Source organism: Prenolepis imparis, unplaced genomic scaffold (genome assembly GCF_030444845.1).
Source record: "Prenolepis imparis isolate NDT839.2.m4 unplaced genomic scaffold, iyPreImpa1.0 SCAF_3, whole genome shotgun sequence".
Classification (NCBI taxonomy): Eukaryota; Metazoa; Arthropoda; class Insecta; order Hymenoptera; family Formicidae; genus Prenolepis; species Prenolepis imparis.
In genome coordinates, this window is record NW_028141161.1 from 11,985,243 (window position 1) to 12,001,870 (window position 16,628).

Sequence of the window (16,628 nt, forward strand, 5' to 3'; positions counted from 1 at the left end):
TATTTTGTTATCATATACATTATACGTTATGTTCTAGGATCATATTAAAACAAAAGCTTCTCTTTCGAAGCACATCCGAGTTGCATGTAACTTTTCGGAAATAACGCGTGTTTCCATTTGCCCATTTATCGTAATTAGCTCTTACTGTTTGTTAAATATAAATTAATTGCTAGTAGACAATTTCAAGGTAGCTTCAAAAATTGTATCTCGGAATTGCGAATGTGTAATGATGAATAAGCAACGTATGAAATTTTAAAGCTATATTAATAGTAGATTTTTTATTGTTGAATATAATTTTGATGTTTCTTCTTAACGAATTTCGTAAGAAATTATTATTTATGACAGTTCTTTAATTTTCTCTATAAATATCTTAGTAATCATCAATTTACAATAAATTTCTATGAAAATAACTATTGCCTGAAATTAATTAAGATAATATTTCGTTATCTATTTACATTCTTGACACTTAATTTTCATTGTTAAACGTCATTTTAATCTTTGCTAAATAAAATATGTTTTTAAGTTCATCAAAGAAGCTATTAAGATATTTTTCGATCACAGTTTGATTGTGCCTTATTTTTTCCTATGAATAGCGGAAGACATACGAAATATCTATAGAATAGAAATGTAAAGATTAGAAAACAAGTGATATGAAAATACAAACGATATCGAGAATTCTGCACTCGCTTCCAGACGAGATGACGAAACATTAGAGATTTGGCGTTATCATCTAGAAAATTCAATCGGGTCGACATTGTCGACAATCTCGCATTCCTAGAGAGAAAAGAGAGAGGGAGGGAGGGAGGGAGAGCACGCGATCGAAACAGAAGAGAGACGATAAGAGGTGAGAGAGAATAGGATCAGAGTCTGACATTAAACCACGAGTACACGTCGGAAAGCAATTCGGATATTGTCCCAATAAAAGCACGCTTTTCCCCATGTGGGTGCCGGAAATCTCAGGCCGCAGAGATGAAACCGCATTTTTATGACGAGTTTTCTTCAGGTCCTCTATATGTTATAGTCTACACTTTCATAGGCATACACTTTTCTGGATACTCCAAGTCACTTTGTTGTTCGAGCAACTACTGTCATATGTATTTATTTGAATCTCTTGTATAGAAATGCGTAAATTTTCTTAAAAGAAAGTTACTTCCATTTGTTTAATTCCTAAATCACATAAATTATGATCTTTGAAATTTTAACAAAATCTAATTTTAATATCTATATATATTACTACAATAAATTATAATAAAATAAATTTAAATTATAATAAATTAAGATATATTATAATATCTAATTCAATATGAGAAAGAAATAGAGAGAGAGGTGGGGAAGAAATTAACTTTCTCAATTTTTAATATTTTACGACTTTCAATTTTCCAATTTTTGCTCGCTATCGAACTTTATAATATACAATACATTATTACAAATATTTTTTATTCACATTATTAACACAATTCGAATAATGAATATTCATGTATTTAATCTCTTCTCTCTTCAATATTATTCTAATAACTATTGAGAATTAATATCTATTGAGAAAACTTGATCTCATGTCGAAAATAGATTACCTTCTGCCTCGTAAGACATTGGCGTAAATTAGGGAGTCAGAAGAGAAAAATATGTATTGTACTATATCCGAAGAGAGATTTGCACGTGAGAATCCGACATGACTCCGATTCTTATTTATTGCGGTAAGCATCGTAGTGTCGAGGGAGACATAAAGCAGCCGAAGATCGGAAAGTGCACGGCGAACCAGGTCGGTGCCCATTGTCGTATAATACTGCGACCTTAAAGCGGCGTTAGAGTTAGTGACATTGGCGGTCACTGTCGTAATTTACATCCCGAGAGCCAGCGAGCGAAGCATCCAGCGCCGCTCCTCGAGGTGTAAATCCTATTTCGCGTGGCAGGCCACAGAGAGTGAGATTATTACGGTTCGAGCATGAGTCCCTTCGCTCGTAAAAGGTACAGTGATGGATTTTCACTGAGCAAGGGATGAATGCGGTTGGTATTCTCCAAAGTTCGACTGATATATAAGAAATACAATACGGTAGTTGCAAGAAATAAAAAAAGAATTGCGATTGTATGCCGCGAGAAATACATTTTTCAATTCAGGATTCGTTTGCATTATCTCGATAATATCGATGCCACAGCATAATGATCGTTTCGTGAAGAAAAAGCAACGAGAATGTTTCAAACATTCAGTTACCTTCGGGTTTTCGAGTTATGAGTACTATTACGTCGGTAGGATAATGGAAAGCTTTTTGAAAAAGTAGAGAACTCGGACGAAATCGCTTTAAATGGTCGCGAATAAAATTATCTTTCTTTTGACGAGGAAAATTTGTAAAGTAGCCGCGACTTTGTACTCTAATTAAACAAATAAAGTCATACGGGAGTCGAAAATGTCGTTGTTTTGTGCACGTGTGTAGTTCTATTTTGTGGCTCGTGCAACTCACAAATAACGTACGTTGGATTTTTCGTAAAAACGCAACTCGTCGCGGGTCACGTGATTCAGGATCGAACGGATGCATAAAAGCGGGAACTTTATTTACAACTCCATGCGGCACTCGGCATCAAGGGATGCATAAACTTCGGGTTAAGGATCGATGTTTGAGGCAAAAGAGGAGAAGAGCTTTTTATTTCAGCATTGTTTCTCTCACAGTCATGGAGATGCAAGCGAGCGTGTATATAATAATAAACTGCGCAACTTGCATATTTTTAAATTCTGATTATACCGCGGAGAATCGAATAAATTTTTTTACTATCTCCTGTCGATATGTCGCTGGGAAAAGAGATATGGAGTTTTTCATTATGCATTGAAATTAGCAAATAAATGATGACTTTAGAGAAATATTATGTAAAGTAAGATAAACGGGCTGTACCAGATTCATTGCTTTTATACATAAAGATTGAATGTAAGAAAGATATTAATGCAAAAAAAACTTCTATAATTACAGATATTTCACTTGGAAAAATATACAAAACGAATATTCTCTCTTTTTATGTATGTGTGCATCGAATTTTTAAATATTTTCATAAATGTTATTATAATTATAGTTGTTTATACTATATATCAAATAAAAATTATTGAAGTTTAATTAAGCAAAATTATTAGAGATAAACAAATAATAGAATAGATCGAGTAAAGTTAGATAAAATCTAACATTCCAACAAGTTAGAGCAATTCAAAGAAATGTCTTTACCATAATGCATTAATGAAATAAAATTAAGAAAGTTGATTTCTCTGGACAAGTAGAAATCGATATATTTGATAAGGACTAATCCTCTCTCTTTCTCTCTGCGAAACAAATTTCTTCTTCCGCTATTTCTTTTTTTTCCGGATGCGGTACGAAATAAGTGGCGGCTTTGGGGTGTTGCCGAAATTACTGAAAAGAACTTTCGAGCGTCCAGATTTCAGGTTAAGCCGATCAACCGTGGAATTGGTTTGCCTCTAAGAGTAGATCGTGATACGAAGCACAACGAGTCCCGAGTAAAAAAACTAGATGCTCGATGAACGAGCGGCTTGTATATCGAGAAACTTCTTGAGCGCGAGGTAAGAGGCGATAAGAACGATGTCGAAAAAACGCAACATCCTGCAGAGTTTTGATGATCTCGTGAATGCGAAAGTGCAACCTCCTAACTTTAATGAAACGTACATCAGCGCGAGTAATAGGATCGAAAATTATATTAAGCTCCATTTTATAGAATAAAAATAAAATTAATGGTGAATTTAATTAATTTAAAAAAATGTTTTTTAAGGCGATACACTTTTTATTTTCACGTTCTTAAATCAACTTTTAAGTTTGGTCGTTTAAAATAAGAATAGTCTGTATTATATACATACAATGTGTACGTATATGAAATGTGTGTATGAAATATTTATTTTTTGTATTAATTAAAAAAAATCGTGATAAGTTACTACATAGTTTCAAAAAAGATTCATATACACTCATAATTCATACTCACCAGGAGGTGTCGCATGCATGTGTCAGAGTAAGGTATCGCGCTCCCAGACCGTAAAACGTCCTGAGAACGCCCAAAGAATTCCCTAGAGAGTGACCCCCTTCTACTCCGATTAGACTTGCGATTTTTCCTTCTCTATGAGCCTCAATGAGACCTACGTACAAATATGTCATAATTTAAATAAAATTAGTGATATTCTAATAATAAGCATGATATATTACTTTTTAAAGAAAGAAGTTATTTAATGAATAATACAAATTTTATCTCTATCTTTTTTTTTTCTCTTAAAATAGTAAATTACAGTAATTGTTTAAAAATACATATTTTACGAATGATTAATATCGATGAAGAAATATATCATACGTTGCAGTTAAGCATCATATAAATCACATTTATAAATATATATATATAATTGTACTGAAAGATTCTAATTATATTAATAATATTTTATTACTCGATATATTTTTCATGGATATATTAATATTATTATATATTAAGCATACTTTTATAGTACGTTTTGAAGTGTATTATTATATTCTTTCTCTTACATATAGCTATCCTATGATTATATAGAAAGTCGGTCATATTTTAGCGACTAAACGTTGTAAACACGCTAAAAATTGCGGCAATATGCTATCGACAATGAATTTGCCGAGCTGAGAATACTCGAACCTCGGGGAACACCTAAATACACGAGTTATTTGAGGCTCATCTTCTCTCATAAAACTTCGAATCATCTTCGGTGAACTTTGCTCTCGGCCGAATTACGCTCCTTTCGTGAATCAGCGAAGTTTCGTCTGTTTTTTCGTCGTGCTCTTGCCCCGTCGCGTCGGCGCGAGTTTAATAACTCTTCCTTTTTTCTTCCGGGGCGAGATTAAAGTGACACTTTATGAGATTAAGCGGGACCTCTCGGGTTCGGGAAATTATGGTGTTCATAGATTATTTACGATCTTTGCCGGTGAAGAGATCGCCGATGAAATCTCGGAAAGTCGGTCCCTCTACGGGTGGGTTGAAAAAGTGAATGAAAAGATCGGTAAAAATCGGCTTTTAGATCCGCTTTCGAAAGTGCTTTCAGGAGTGCTGTCGATCGCCTCATTGAAACTTTCAGGCGGCATCGAACGACGGTATGGGTATTAAGCCGGCTGATTTATCGTACTTTACATCGAATATATCGATCCGTGCGAGTTATTTGTTTAATCGTATATTCAGGATTTAAAGTTCGTTTTGCTGTGGTATTAACGATATATGTATATCTTTAATCGTACAGATTAACGATAGATTCGTCAAATACATAAACATTTTATCATCCTGTTGCTTTTCACTCATTCGCTCAATACAAGTTCTTATACTATACTTCTTATTGCCGAACCCATGTCATTCACGATGTTTATCTTTTTGCACAACTATTGGTAAATTGTCATTGATGGTGATTAATATAATTATGATATAATTGAATTTGCACGAGAGAGACCACACGAAAGAGTCGGATAAATTTTTAAAATAATTTCAAGGATATGGAGAGAATATGCATTTCTGTCTTTTTTTTTGTTTCTTCTTCTCTCTTTCTTTTTCTTTCTTTCTCTTTCTTTCAAGATTAATTTAATTTTAATAAGGGAAAGGGTTTGCTTTTTTTATTTGGATTGTTGAAAAAAGATGTATATGGCTCAACTTGCAAAATTCCTTAATTAATGTAATAAAATGCTTACAACATAAAAATGTAATTTGAGAATATTGAATAATTCTACAAAAAAGATATAGAGCAATTAATATTAAACTAAAGTTTTTATATGCGTTTGCTTTATTTAACCTTTTATCGTATCAGATTACGTTAAAACACTTTATATCGCATTTAATATGATTTAATATCTTTTATCTTGATACAAGAAAGTCGTATACTATCTATTGAGAAACGCGCCACTGATCTCGAAAATTAAAAAGCTGGTAATCTCCTCTTGTAACTGTTCTCTGCCTTTGTTGCTTTGAACGAAGCTCGCTCGGAAGCAGCTTGCTTCAACTAAAAAAATAAAACGAATCTAAATGAATATGCCTAGTGCTTTAACGAGATTCCCGTTTCAATTATTAATTGCTACATCTCCAGCCGAGTCTTTTACCACATGCGGTGTATAATATAACATCTAAGAGTCAGTTTGCGTATAACAATTATACATTACGTGTTTAAAAGTTGTTAAAATGCTAAAATATGATAAAAAAGTTCTTATACAATTATTATAAGTTATTAATTTATTATTATCAACAAGTCCATTTTTCAATCTGATTAGTAATTATATTAACTTAATGATTATTTTGTATATAGAGAGTCTGCTGTACAATATATTGTTGATTATTAATTAATAGCATTTTTTTGTACTAAATTTCTAAATTTAGTATAGTGAGTTAACGAAATCGCGATTTTGACCATATCCAGACTATTGTGGAACAGGTTTGTGTGCACGAGTCACTGCCTTTTCCACCTTTTGCCTTCTTCGTGCCGCGACCTCCTTTTCACTTCCCACTTGGCGAAGTTTCTCGAGCTTATGAAAATGGCTGACAGCTTTCCAGACCAGGTTACTCGCGGTAAGTTCCATTGCGGGCTTTCGTTTGCAAGGCAGTGCTTCAGTGCTATTTCTTCACTCGCCCTTCATATCTCTTTCATATTTCAGCAGCGTGCATAACTTGATTTCGAATACACAATACATGTCCAACGATTATCCATTTGCATAAGTGTAGTCGTCGTAAAAGGGCCATATTTTTCTTCATCAAAAATTTAAAGACCATCATTCATAAAATATCTATGTCGGATGATTGAAGTTACGTATTAGTAATAGTATTTTTTTGTTAAAATAATTTTTTATTAAAATAATTTAATAAATTTATTAAAATAATTTGTTAATAAATAAATTAACAATTCCTTTAAAAAAATGGCAACTTTTTAGTATGATGTACAGTTTGAATCTAATCCTAATTTCTCTAGATGGATTATTTAGGCAACGTTTGCAGAAGTTTCCGTTATCTCTATTCTTATCTCCTTTTCACGCGATCTCGGTTTGATTTCAACGAGCTTATGAAAATGGCAGTCGGATTTCTGAAGCCAGTTACTTGTTACAAAAACTTTCACAAGCTTTCGCATATCTTTTCTGCTAGCTTCTCCTGCTTGGCATTTTCTTTTCTTTAGGATTGTGTACATAGTTTGTTCTTTATTTTAGTGTCGGTGTTGCTTTGGTATTTTTTCTCTTTTTTTTCAAAAATCTCTCTCTTTCACTCATAAAAACTATTGCATATTCGATGAAATTTATTCTCCATTAGTTGATTTCACCACATTCCGTAAATTTTACAGTTAACAGACGATAGATTGATCCATCAATTTAAAAAAAATTTTGTAATCAATTTTCGTTAAAAATAGAGAGATTCAATTGTCATCGGCGCAAATGTGTGTTCGTAAAACAAAAACAAGAAAAATTACATGTTTTGCAGGTTTTATTCTTTTTCTGTATTGAAATAAATTTTTAATATAGTTATATAACAAAATTTCTAAAAATTTGAAACGCTAACGTTAAGAAATCATTATTAAAAATTTTTATAAAATATAAATACATACAGAGTGCGGCGCTTTACGTGATATACATATGTATGTAGAATGATGAAAATTGATTACTGCACTAAGCAATATTCCAATAACAAAATTTTAATTTTAATAAAATTTAAATTAAAATTTTAACATATTGTTCTATATAATTTATCAAAATTAGTTTAAATCGCGAAGGGATAAAAGTTTGTCAGAGATCCGACCTCTCGTCTGGATCGAATCTTTTTTAAGTAAGATTCTTTATTTTAGTATATATCTTTATAATAACCTATAATTTGATTTTATCGAATATTATGAAATCAGATCTTATATTATCTTATGAATCAGTGAAATCTTTGTCGACATGAAGCGGCGATAGTTTTATACTTTTGTCCACTGCCGATAAATCTTCCACAATACAAAGTTATGCCATCGAATCGAATCCAATAACGACTTTCCTCTTCAACTTCGGAGAAGTCGAGCAATTAATAGCGACCCTTTATCCTCTTGAATCGTCTCGATGAGAAACTTTCTTCAAGACGTCGCTCTGATATCTATTGGTACCGGTGGCTAGCGCGTTACATTTAATAACGTAATACTGCGGTCACAAGAATTCTTTCGGTTACAAAAGATGCACCTCAAGTTAACCGAATTGCCAAAGGACAACGAGAATTCTTGATAATACTTATAGACCAAATTTATTATATGCGCTTTGCTATTGTTGAAGCTTCTGCTAAAACTCGTAAATAATTCTCATCTTTTACTTGTATTTACTGGACACGTATCGTTCTTAACATATTAAGAATTACTATTATTAAATATATTTATTAAAAGAATTAATTTTATTACTATATCGTATTAAATATATCGGAGTAAAAAGAAATTATTTTAACTCTCATATAAAAGAATAAAAAGAAAATAAATATTTTCTAATAAAATATATATTTTTCAATAAAAAATAAATGCGTAAAGTGTTAGGCTGTTTAGAATAAATTTAGAATAACTTCCTACAGTTTCCATCGTGTCTATATAATATACATTAGAAAAAAGAAAATCGCGTTAATGTTTCTACGCGCGTAATGATATGAAAAATATACATATATAAAAATTATAACTACTGTAATATGCTGGGAGGGTTATGAGACTATACGAGTCAATGTATGTTACTCACCTTTGACAGAGGTAACCAGGGTTAAATGTTGAGCATTCATTTCGGCGAGTCGACGAATCACGTCGATCTGTTCCAGCGAGAGTTGAACTGCGTTTAACTGAGCGGCACCGCAAGGAACGTAGGCGGACCAAAACTGAAAAGGAACGTATCGTGTAATTAGATTGTTCCGAAATGGCCGGTCGTTATTTTTAGAAATTTAAAATGATACAAATCGAATTCACATACGAAAAATAGAAAAATAAATAAATAAAACTGACAATGAGTGTATGTGATGTCAAATATTACATATAATATTTTACAAAAGAAAAAAAAACAAATAGATACGTTAGGAATATAATTCATTAAACGATAAAGAGCAATATTGCTAATTGATATTGAAAAATTTGATATAATCTGGATTTCCCTGTAATGCAATTTAAAAATGTTTTATCAAAATGCTTACGAAATAAAAACTTTCTAAATTTAAAGAGAGCGATTTTATGTTTTAAACTATTTCTCTCATAAATACAATGTCAAATAATTAAAAATATTTTCAAAAAAGATAAAAAGAGAGTAGGGGAAGTGGAAATAATTAATAAACTCAAATGTTGATATAAATTAGTGAGATTAAAAGTCAACGCATTTTGCAAAGTTACGTAGAAAAATTTATATAGAAAATTCTTTTTATGGAGAGGAAATCCGTCTATGTGAAATTGTGCATTCCTCTGTTGGACGTTTCATTCAGCCCTCGAGTAGCAGTCGTAGTAAAGCATCGTGGTGGAGTATTCTAAACGGAGGATTATTAACCGTATATTCTCCCTCGTATTCGCGTGACTTTGATATTGCGTGACTTTGTGTTATAGTGTTGAATTATATTGTCACGTTTGTAAATTGTTCACACCGTTTTGCAATTGCTCAGCAAGATAGATATTTGACTAACGCTTTACATTAAATAACCCATGATTTGATTTTCGCACGAGCTGTTTTATTGTGTGAAAAAGATCCGGCATAAAAAGATCTCTTTACCGATAAAAAGAATATACACACAGAATTATATACATACATTTCTAAATTTTATTATTTCTTTAAGTATAAAAATTTTACTCATGTGCAATGCCTATACTTGTTTTTTGTTTGTGCCATATATTGGAAACATGAAAATTGGAACTTTAATATCTAATATCAGAAATTTCAATATTTAGGAAACTAATTAAGAGAGAATTTTAAAAATCTCTCTTTCGAATCTTTTACTTTATATATAAAGAAAAATGCAAAATTCGCAAGTATATAGAAATTTTAATATTCATAATTAAATAACAATTAAAAAAAACAAATAATACCCTGCCGAAATTGAGATATTCGAATATCTAACATTACTAATTTCCTATTCCGATTAAATTGGCATAAGATATATTTTTAAAATCTGAATTCTCACCCTCAAGTTATATCGATTTCAATTTCTCTCTAATCTTGGTATGTTATAATCTAAATATGTTTATCTATCCGTAGTTTATGTAGCCCCTCGCGGCGTTGAGTTAGACGTTTACGGTACTCAGCGAATGTTGAATTCCCCAGATCGGTCGAGCATCCGACGTGCGTCGTCGAGTAATCGAACGTCCATATCGTCCCAACGAGGGGAGAGATGCGTAGCACGCAGCTAGTTGCGGGTATACGGTATTCGGCCTGAATTTCACTGCGCTCACTCGGCTTTGAGAGAGCTAGCGTTACCAATTACTCGGTGGTCTAATTAGCGCCGAGTTGCCGCGCGCTGGCGTAAATATTGAATTTCGGTTCCGGGTGTAGTCTAACGCGATTGGCATCCTCGATTCTCGCGCCGCCGATTTTCTCTTTCGACGTCAATGTTATTATACTAATCGCATGGCGATGTAGATGGGGCGATCAGGATAGTGCGAGAGACGAAAAGAAAAGAAAAGAACACATGTAGGGAAAAATACAGAATAGAGAAAATAGGAAGAGGAAAGCAGAGAGGAAAGATACGAGATGGATATGGAGTAGCAAAAGTTCTATGCAACTGAAATGAATTCTTTTTCGGTGGAAACATCGTTTTACCATCGTAGCGTTTCACGAACAGCTTTTTGATACTTGCGCCCGCCGCATAATCGCGTTCTACATATTTCTGTTTGATAATGTTTAATAATGCGAATAAAGACACACTTATATCACACAATTATTCCAATTGATTACAGACATATAACATGCTTTTTAAAATAAATTGAAAAATTCTAACAACTGTCGCAAATACTCGACATTCTCGTAGAATCCACGAACCTAAATGCATACGATTTATTGCTCTCGGCGGTAACGAGCTATGCGAATTGAAATAATCCACAGTGTTTTGCGCGGTAATTTACACGAGTGTGGATGTGCGTGACGTGCGTGACGCGCGTGTAGACATCTTTCCGGTATATCGCGTGGCAGAGAGAGAGAGAAAGGGATGGAGATGTGCGCGATAGAGGGTTATTCGTCATGGCGAAATATAGAGACGCGTGGGGATGCTAATAATCTGACGCCCTTAACTGATGTAGTTAGTATCGCGAGCAGCGTACAGAGAGCGGATCTGACGTTTCCCATCTTCCGGACACCCCCACTGTGGCAGTTTGCGCGATCGTATGGCGAATCGCAGTTAATAATGATATCACAAGGGGGTGGCAGATAAAGCCGTCCGACCGGAAAGCTACGTGCCTTCTTGCAGAAGGAAAGCAGATAACACCGACGAGGCTCGAGTTCAAAACATGCGACGGCTGCCAACGGAATATCCGCTCGATAGCGGCGCGACGTTTCGAGAAATCCGGGGCGGAAACATATTTATCGAAGAAAACGTATCTTGAGAGCGTCAGCATAAACTGGATAAACAACGACGCGGATTAAATACAAGCCGCTTCGTCGTCGCTTCGCGGAATAATGTCAAATCTTGCAGACGTAATTGCGCTAATAAACGCCAAGATACTTGAATTTATGGGTAGCTGAGAGAAGCGCACAGGGTGCATCCTCGGCTATCTGTGATGTTATATCTCATTGTCGAAACATCTACGTGTAAGCAATCAACTAAATGTGAAATCTTATATTTTATTTGCGAAAGAAACGCACTTGTTTTATTCTAAATATTTACAAACATTTATTCTTTTCTCGTAAATTTTTTCTTTGATATTTACGGGTTTTTTATGTTAAATGTTAAATAACCTGGACTTGGTGTATTTTATATTTTTCTAGTTGAAATTTACCGGAACTTACCAGAACTCTGTGAATGTACATTATCTGTTTCGCGTTTCACACACAGAGGGAAAATTACAATATATATTCTCTTTGCTAAGAGGTAAAGTCGCGCAATGGAGAAGAGCTCTCGAAAACAAAGCTTTGATGCGTTTTGCGCGCAAGTGCATCCACAGTGAGAGTTCTCTTGTTTCGTATTCCCTCGAAACGCTTTTTCCCGACAAGAAAATCACTTTCTTACGGCCTGCGCCAACGGGTATTTTCAGGAAGAAAGCCGTAGAGAGACAGGTGGTAAGAGTACAGTTCAGAGTAAACACAACGGTGAGACGGGGTTGTTGGTCCAGCGTGGCCGACTTCGCGGATGAAGCTTTCAAGCTCGCTGATTATCTTTTATCGCGCTTCTCTCGTTGCAAACTTCGGCAATCATTTCGCGGTCACGGTACTTTCTCCGCGTTTTCGCCGGGAATTATAAGGGACAGGGGGAGGACGGTAAAGATCGAGCGAAACAGGTCGGGAACTCGTCTTTGTGTATGCGTTCCAACGGACTGAAAAGTGGAATTTTGTCGCGCATCCGCTACAGCGAAATTTGTTCGTAAACAGAATTGCCATTGTTAAGGATATATCCTACCTACGTAGGGTAGTTGCGCTCGCGCAGCGAAGTTTGAGTGGCTTGACGCGAGAAAACTGAGTTTATTGTTGTCTCATCTTACGAATGCACCTCGATACAGTCGCCCCGCGAATTACAGAGCGTTTCCTTGTTTTGTTATGTCGCTTTTATAGTCATACTTTTTGCACGGTGTAGTTCGAGCGAGGAACGAGCAAAACGGATGCACGTTTTTTAACGCGGTCTTCATATACGCATTTTTGTAGAACTAAACGGAACAAATTTCCTTCAGCGGTCACAAATGTTTATTTAGAAAAAAAATTTGTAAGTTGTAATTTTGCGATAAACATAATATACTATATATTAATAACTTCGTATATAGTGTATATCCATACAGATTTTATTCGCGCTATTAATTTCAAAATTATATATAATTGATATATAATTAAAATCACATTTTTTCAATATCACAATTTGAGAGAACACATACAGTAAAAATAATAATAATAATAATGTCGTTATATTCAATTTTTTATTTATTATGTTTATATTTCATTGTAACTATTATTTTCATATTATTTCACGGCTGTTTAATTATAGAATGCTAAATAATTTATCAATAATTCTATTACAGTTTCAAATGCGTGACAAGTTTTCATTCATATAACCGTATATATTATATTGCAAATAGAATTTATATTAATTTCTAATGACAAATCCTATGCTCCGTTCATTTTCCGTCTATCTAATCTTCTGGCATTTATCGATGAAATCATACTGACGAGAGGATAGATTAATATCTTCGAGCCAAAATATAATTAATTAAACTTCGTTAATGAATTAATGTGAGAGACCATTTAGTAGTTTAGCGAATTGTATTGAATTCAAAATACCTCATTGATTCATGAATTGCAACTAATCCGTAATTGTTAATATCTCGTATATTATTTATTAATAATACTTCTATGTTATAAGCTGCATGTTGCGTGCATATTTGTTATCAATCACAACACGGTCTGTAAGGCTTATTTATTTATTATTCGTATTAATATTTGTTCATATTGTGTAATTATTCCAAGATTAATTTTGAATTTATAACGATGTATAAGATACATCTTTATCTTCTATTCTCTCTATATGTCTTTACATTTTTTTGTTACAATAAATATATTTTTTTTAAGAGAGAAATACTCTTATATTCATCAATTTACATATTTTTCTTAATGCATATATTGTAATATATATTATAATATAATATACAATACTAATTATAATATTAATTAATTTATAATATATTATTTAACTATTATTGATTTAATATATATATATATATATATATATATATATATATTGTATATATATTATTATTATTAATAAATTATTTTATTAAAACAAATATGTATATCCCAGAAAAATTGTATAGTAGAAAAAGAAGTTAAAATATTTTCTGTGATACATATAATTTTTATTATACACATTTTCTTTTTACATTCTTTGTTATAAACTCATCACGTTTCCATTATCCTAGTTTCGTCCGGTTTTGAAACAAAAATTACTAATTTGTCACGCAGCGTGCAGCAATTTCTGTCAATCGTAAAAAAGTAGATCAATCATGTCTCATCAAAACGCAGTTAGTAAAATTTCCGTCGCTGGCGAAAACTTTTGCGTCAACTACTTCGTGATTCCCGGACGCTCCTCTTGTGCCACTTCTGGTTCGCGGGGCTTTTTTATAACGCTTTCTTCAGCTTGCCACAGAAAACGTGCGAAAACCATTTTGCCACCAAACTCCGCTCGCCATTCTCTCGGCGTGCTTTTATCTATGCATAAGTATCTGCCTTGAGCCTTGAACTTTGCCGATGCGGATTTTCATGCGCGTTAATGCACCTTCGATTCGTTCCCGGCTTGTTTTGTTGTAAGCGCGAAATGGGAGCGAACATCCATGCGGTGTGATAAATTGATTTTGTAAAGTAAAAAGGTTTGAGCTGTCTTCTCTCGAGAAAATTTGACGCGCAGTTCTTTGACGCTTTGAGGATAATATAATGTTGTAGAAATTACTGGGATAAAAATTGCTGCATAAAAAAAAAATTGTACAAAAATATTATAACAATGATAGGATGAAATATGCAAAGTGATTTATATTTGTGTTATTTGGAAGTACATAGATAAATGGATTGGAAATAGATAGATGGACATCTATCTGTTTTAAAAGCTTCGAAAGATCGTGAGAAGTTTCTAATTATCAGTAGAATAATTACATTTAATAGGTACGATCAAAGATAATTTTTAATTCTGTTTTGAAAAGTTTCATCATTATTTCCAAAAATACAAAAATCTCAAATAAATTTATAAGCTAGGAATATATTAAGAATTTTATTATTAGTAGTCGCTTTTAAAAAGAAGAACTCTAAAAACGAGTATCTATCAGAAATCAATTTTATGTTAGACTCTGTTAGACAGTACAATTTCCAACTTTCTGAGTTTTAGGGTTGTACTTACATAGTGAACATCAAAATTATAGTTTTTATTATTGAAAGTTACTGTTACAGAGATAAAATTCTCAAACGAACAACTATCGAAAATCAATCTCAGAAAATAAAACTATTAAGTGAGTTTTATTGATAGCTGCTCTTGTAAAGTCTCAAAACTCTTATGTGAACAATCATCGAAAATCACACTAAAAAAGTCTACATCCACCGCATATCTTCGCTACAAGGAATCACTCTTGAGTGGACATGTGCTTACATTAGTAATATTGATTTACAATAGAGAGAGAGGAATACGAGTTTTTCCGTAGTTACTGCCTCTCCACATTTTCATCGAGTTTCGAGAAAAAGGCGGAGATGGAAGCGGAAGGAGATTCCGCATTCAGTTTCCGAGCTTTTTTTTTCTCTTTCCATTTTCTGAGCAGGCTTTTATCTGCGGGTGAGCACTCTCTCAGGGGCAACAAAGTTCGTCCGTATGGACGTGCTTACCGTTCTGCCTGGGCCCGCCATTAAGGGCGAACTCCTGGTTTTAACCCTCGATGGATTTGTCGTAGAGCTTAACGCGAATATGCGCGTTATTTATATTTCTGTCGGTCGTAAAATTGCTAAATAAATCGCGCCGTCCGTAGATACTGCAGTAAATCATAGCTGACAAGTGCGATGCGACTGGGCTGTCCTGTAACGCGAACGATTGTGCGTAAAATTTATATTGCGTAACGTCAACGCGTATATCTGGAAAGGACTCGACGGCGCGGATCGATACGCTCTAGATGACGCATTGTTGTTTGATAAATATTAATGGTTCAAAAGCGCGTGTCGCTTTTTATATGAAAAAAAACCGCGTTCCTGAAATTGATACGCAAATGATACCCGTCCTTTTACATCACCACATTTTCTTCCATCTTGGGGAATAATATTTGGAACTCGCAACATTTCCCTGCCGTTCTTCCAGTTGTTTTATATTTTCATTTCTTTTAGTTTCTTTTGTACAAATGTGGTTTACATTGTCGTTGTAAATATATGGCAAAATTGTTTTATTTAATTTATTTTTGTTAATCTATTTTATTTAGATAAGCGTTACAATTTTTTTATATATTCTTTTTTTATTCGTAAATTCTTTTATATAATTTATAAATATATATATGGATATTTTTTAAATATATGTATTGTAATATATATCTTAATATATGTATTGTAATATTTTAAATAATTAGTAGATCTTAAAGAGAAAGAAAAATACAAGAACTTAAGTGAAAGGAAATACATATATTTTATGTTTTATGTTTAATTATAATTATTGTTATCATTTTCGTTCTCTTACTATGTCCTTTTATTGTCATATATTTTTAACGAGATAAACTATAAGAATATAAAGTATGTTTGATTCTCTCGATGTTTCAAATCAACTTCTTACACTCAAGGAACGCGAAATCACAATTCTAACTTTAACACGAAACGTTTAAATTATTACATACATATGTCTTTAACATTACATTAAGATCTTTTAGTAAATCAAATCATTGAAAATCAGCATCATCAATTTATGTTTTAGACTAATTGTTAGACTGAATAATTTCTCTTCTTATTCGTGTACTGACAAGTCTATTTTAGCTCTTTATTGCCGAGCTTTACTTA

At 33.1% G+C, this 16,628-nt stretch overlaps 2 protein-coding genes across 9 annotated transcripts in view; one reads left to right on the forward strand and one right to left on the reverse strand.

The window, feature by feature from the left end:
- The window catches only part of LOC145933922 (uncharacterized), a 179,488-nt gene that overhangs the window by 44,636 nt on the left and 118,224 nt on the right, over window positions 1–16,628 (forward strand). The window lies entirely within an intron of this gene.
- The window catches only part of LOC145933916 (dipeptidase 1), a 120,499-nt gene that overhangs the window by 13,269 nt on the left and 90,602 nt on the right, over window positions 1–16,628 (reverse strand). For all 8 annotated transcript variants that reach the window (XR_014424947.1, XM_083033968.1, XM_083033966.1 and 5 more), the window contains 2 exons: window positions 8,697–8,829; window positions 3,967–4,117 (listed from right to left, as the gene is read on the reverse strand). Coding sequence is in view for 7 of the 8 variants with exons in the window: in XM_083033968.1 (XP_082890094.1) it covers window positions 3,967–4,117; window positions 8,697–8,829 (284 nt within the window). In the remaining variant the exon portion in view is untranslated. The remainder of the gene's footprint in view (window positions 1–3,966; window positions 4,118–8,696; window positions 8,830–16,628) is intronic.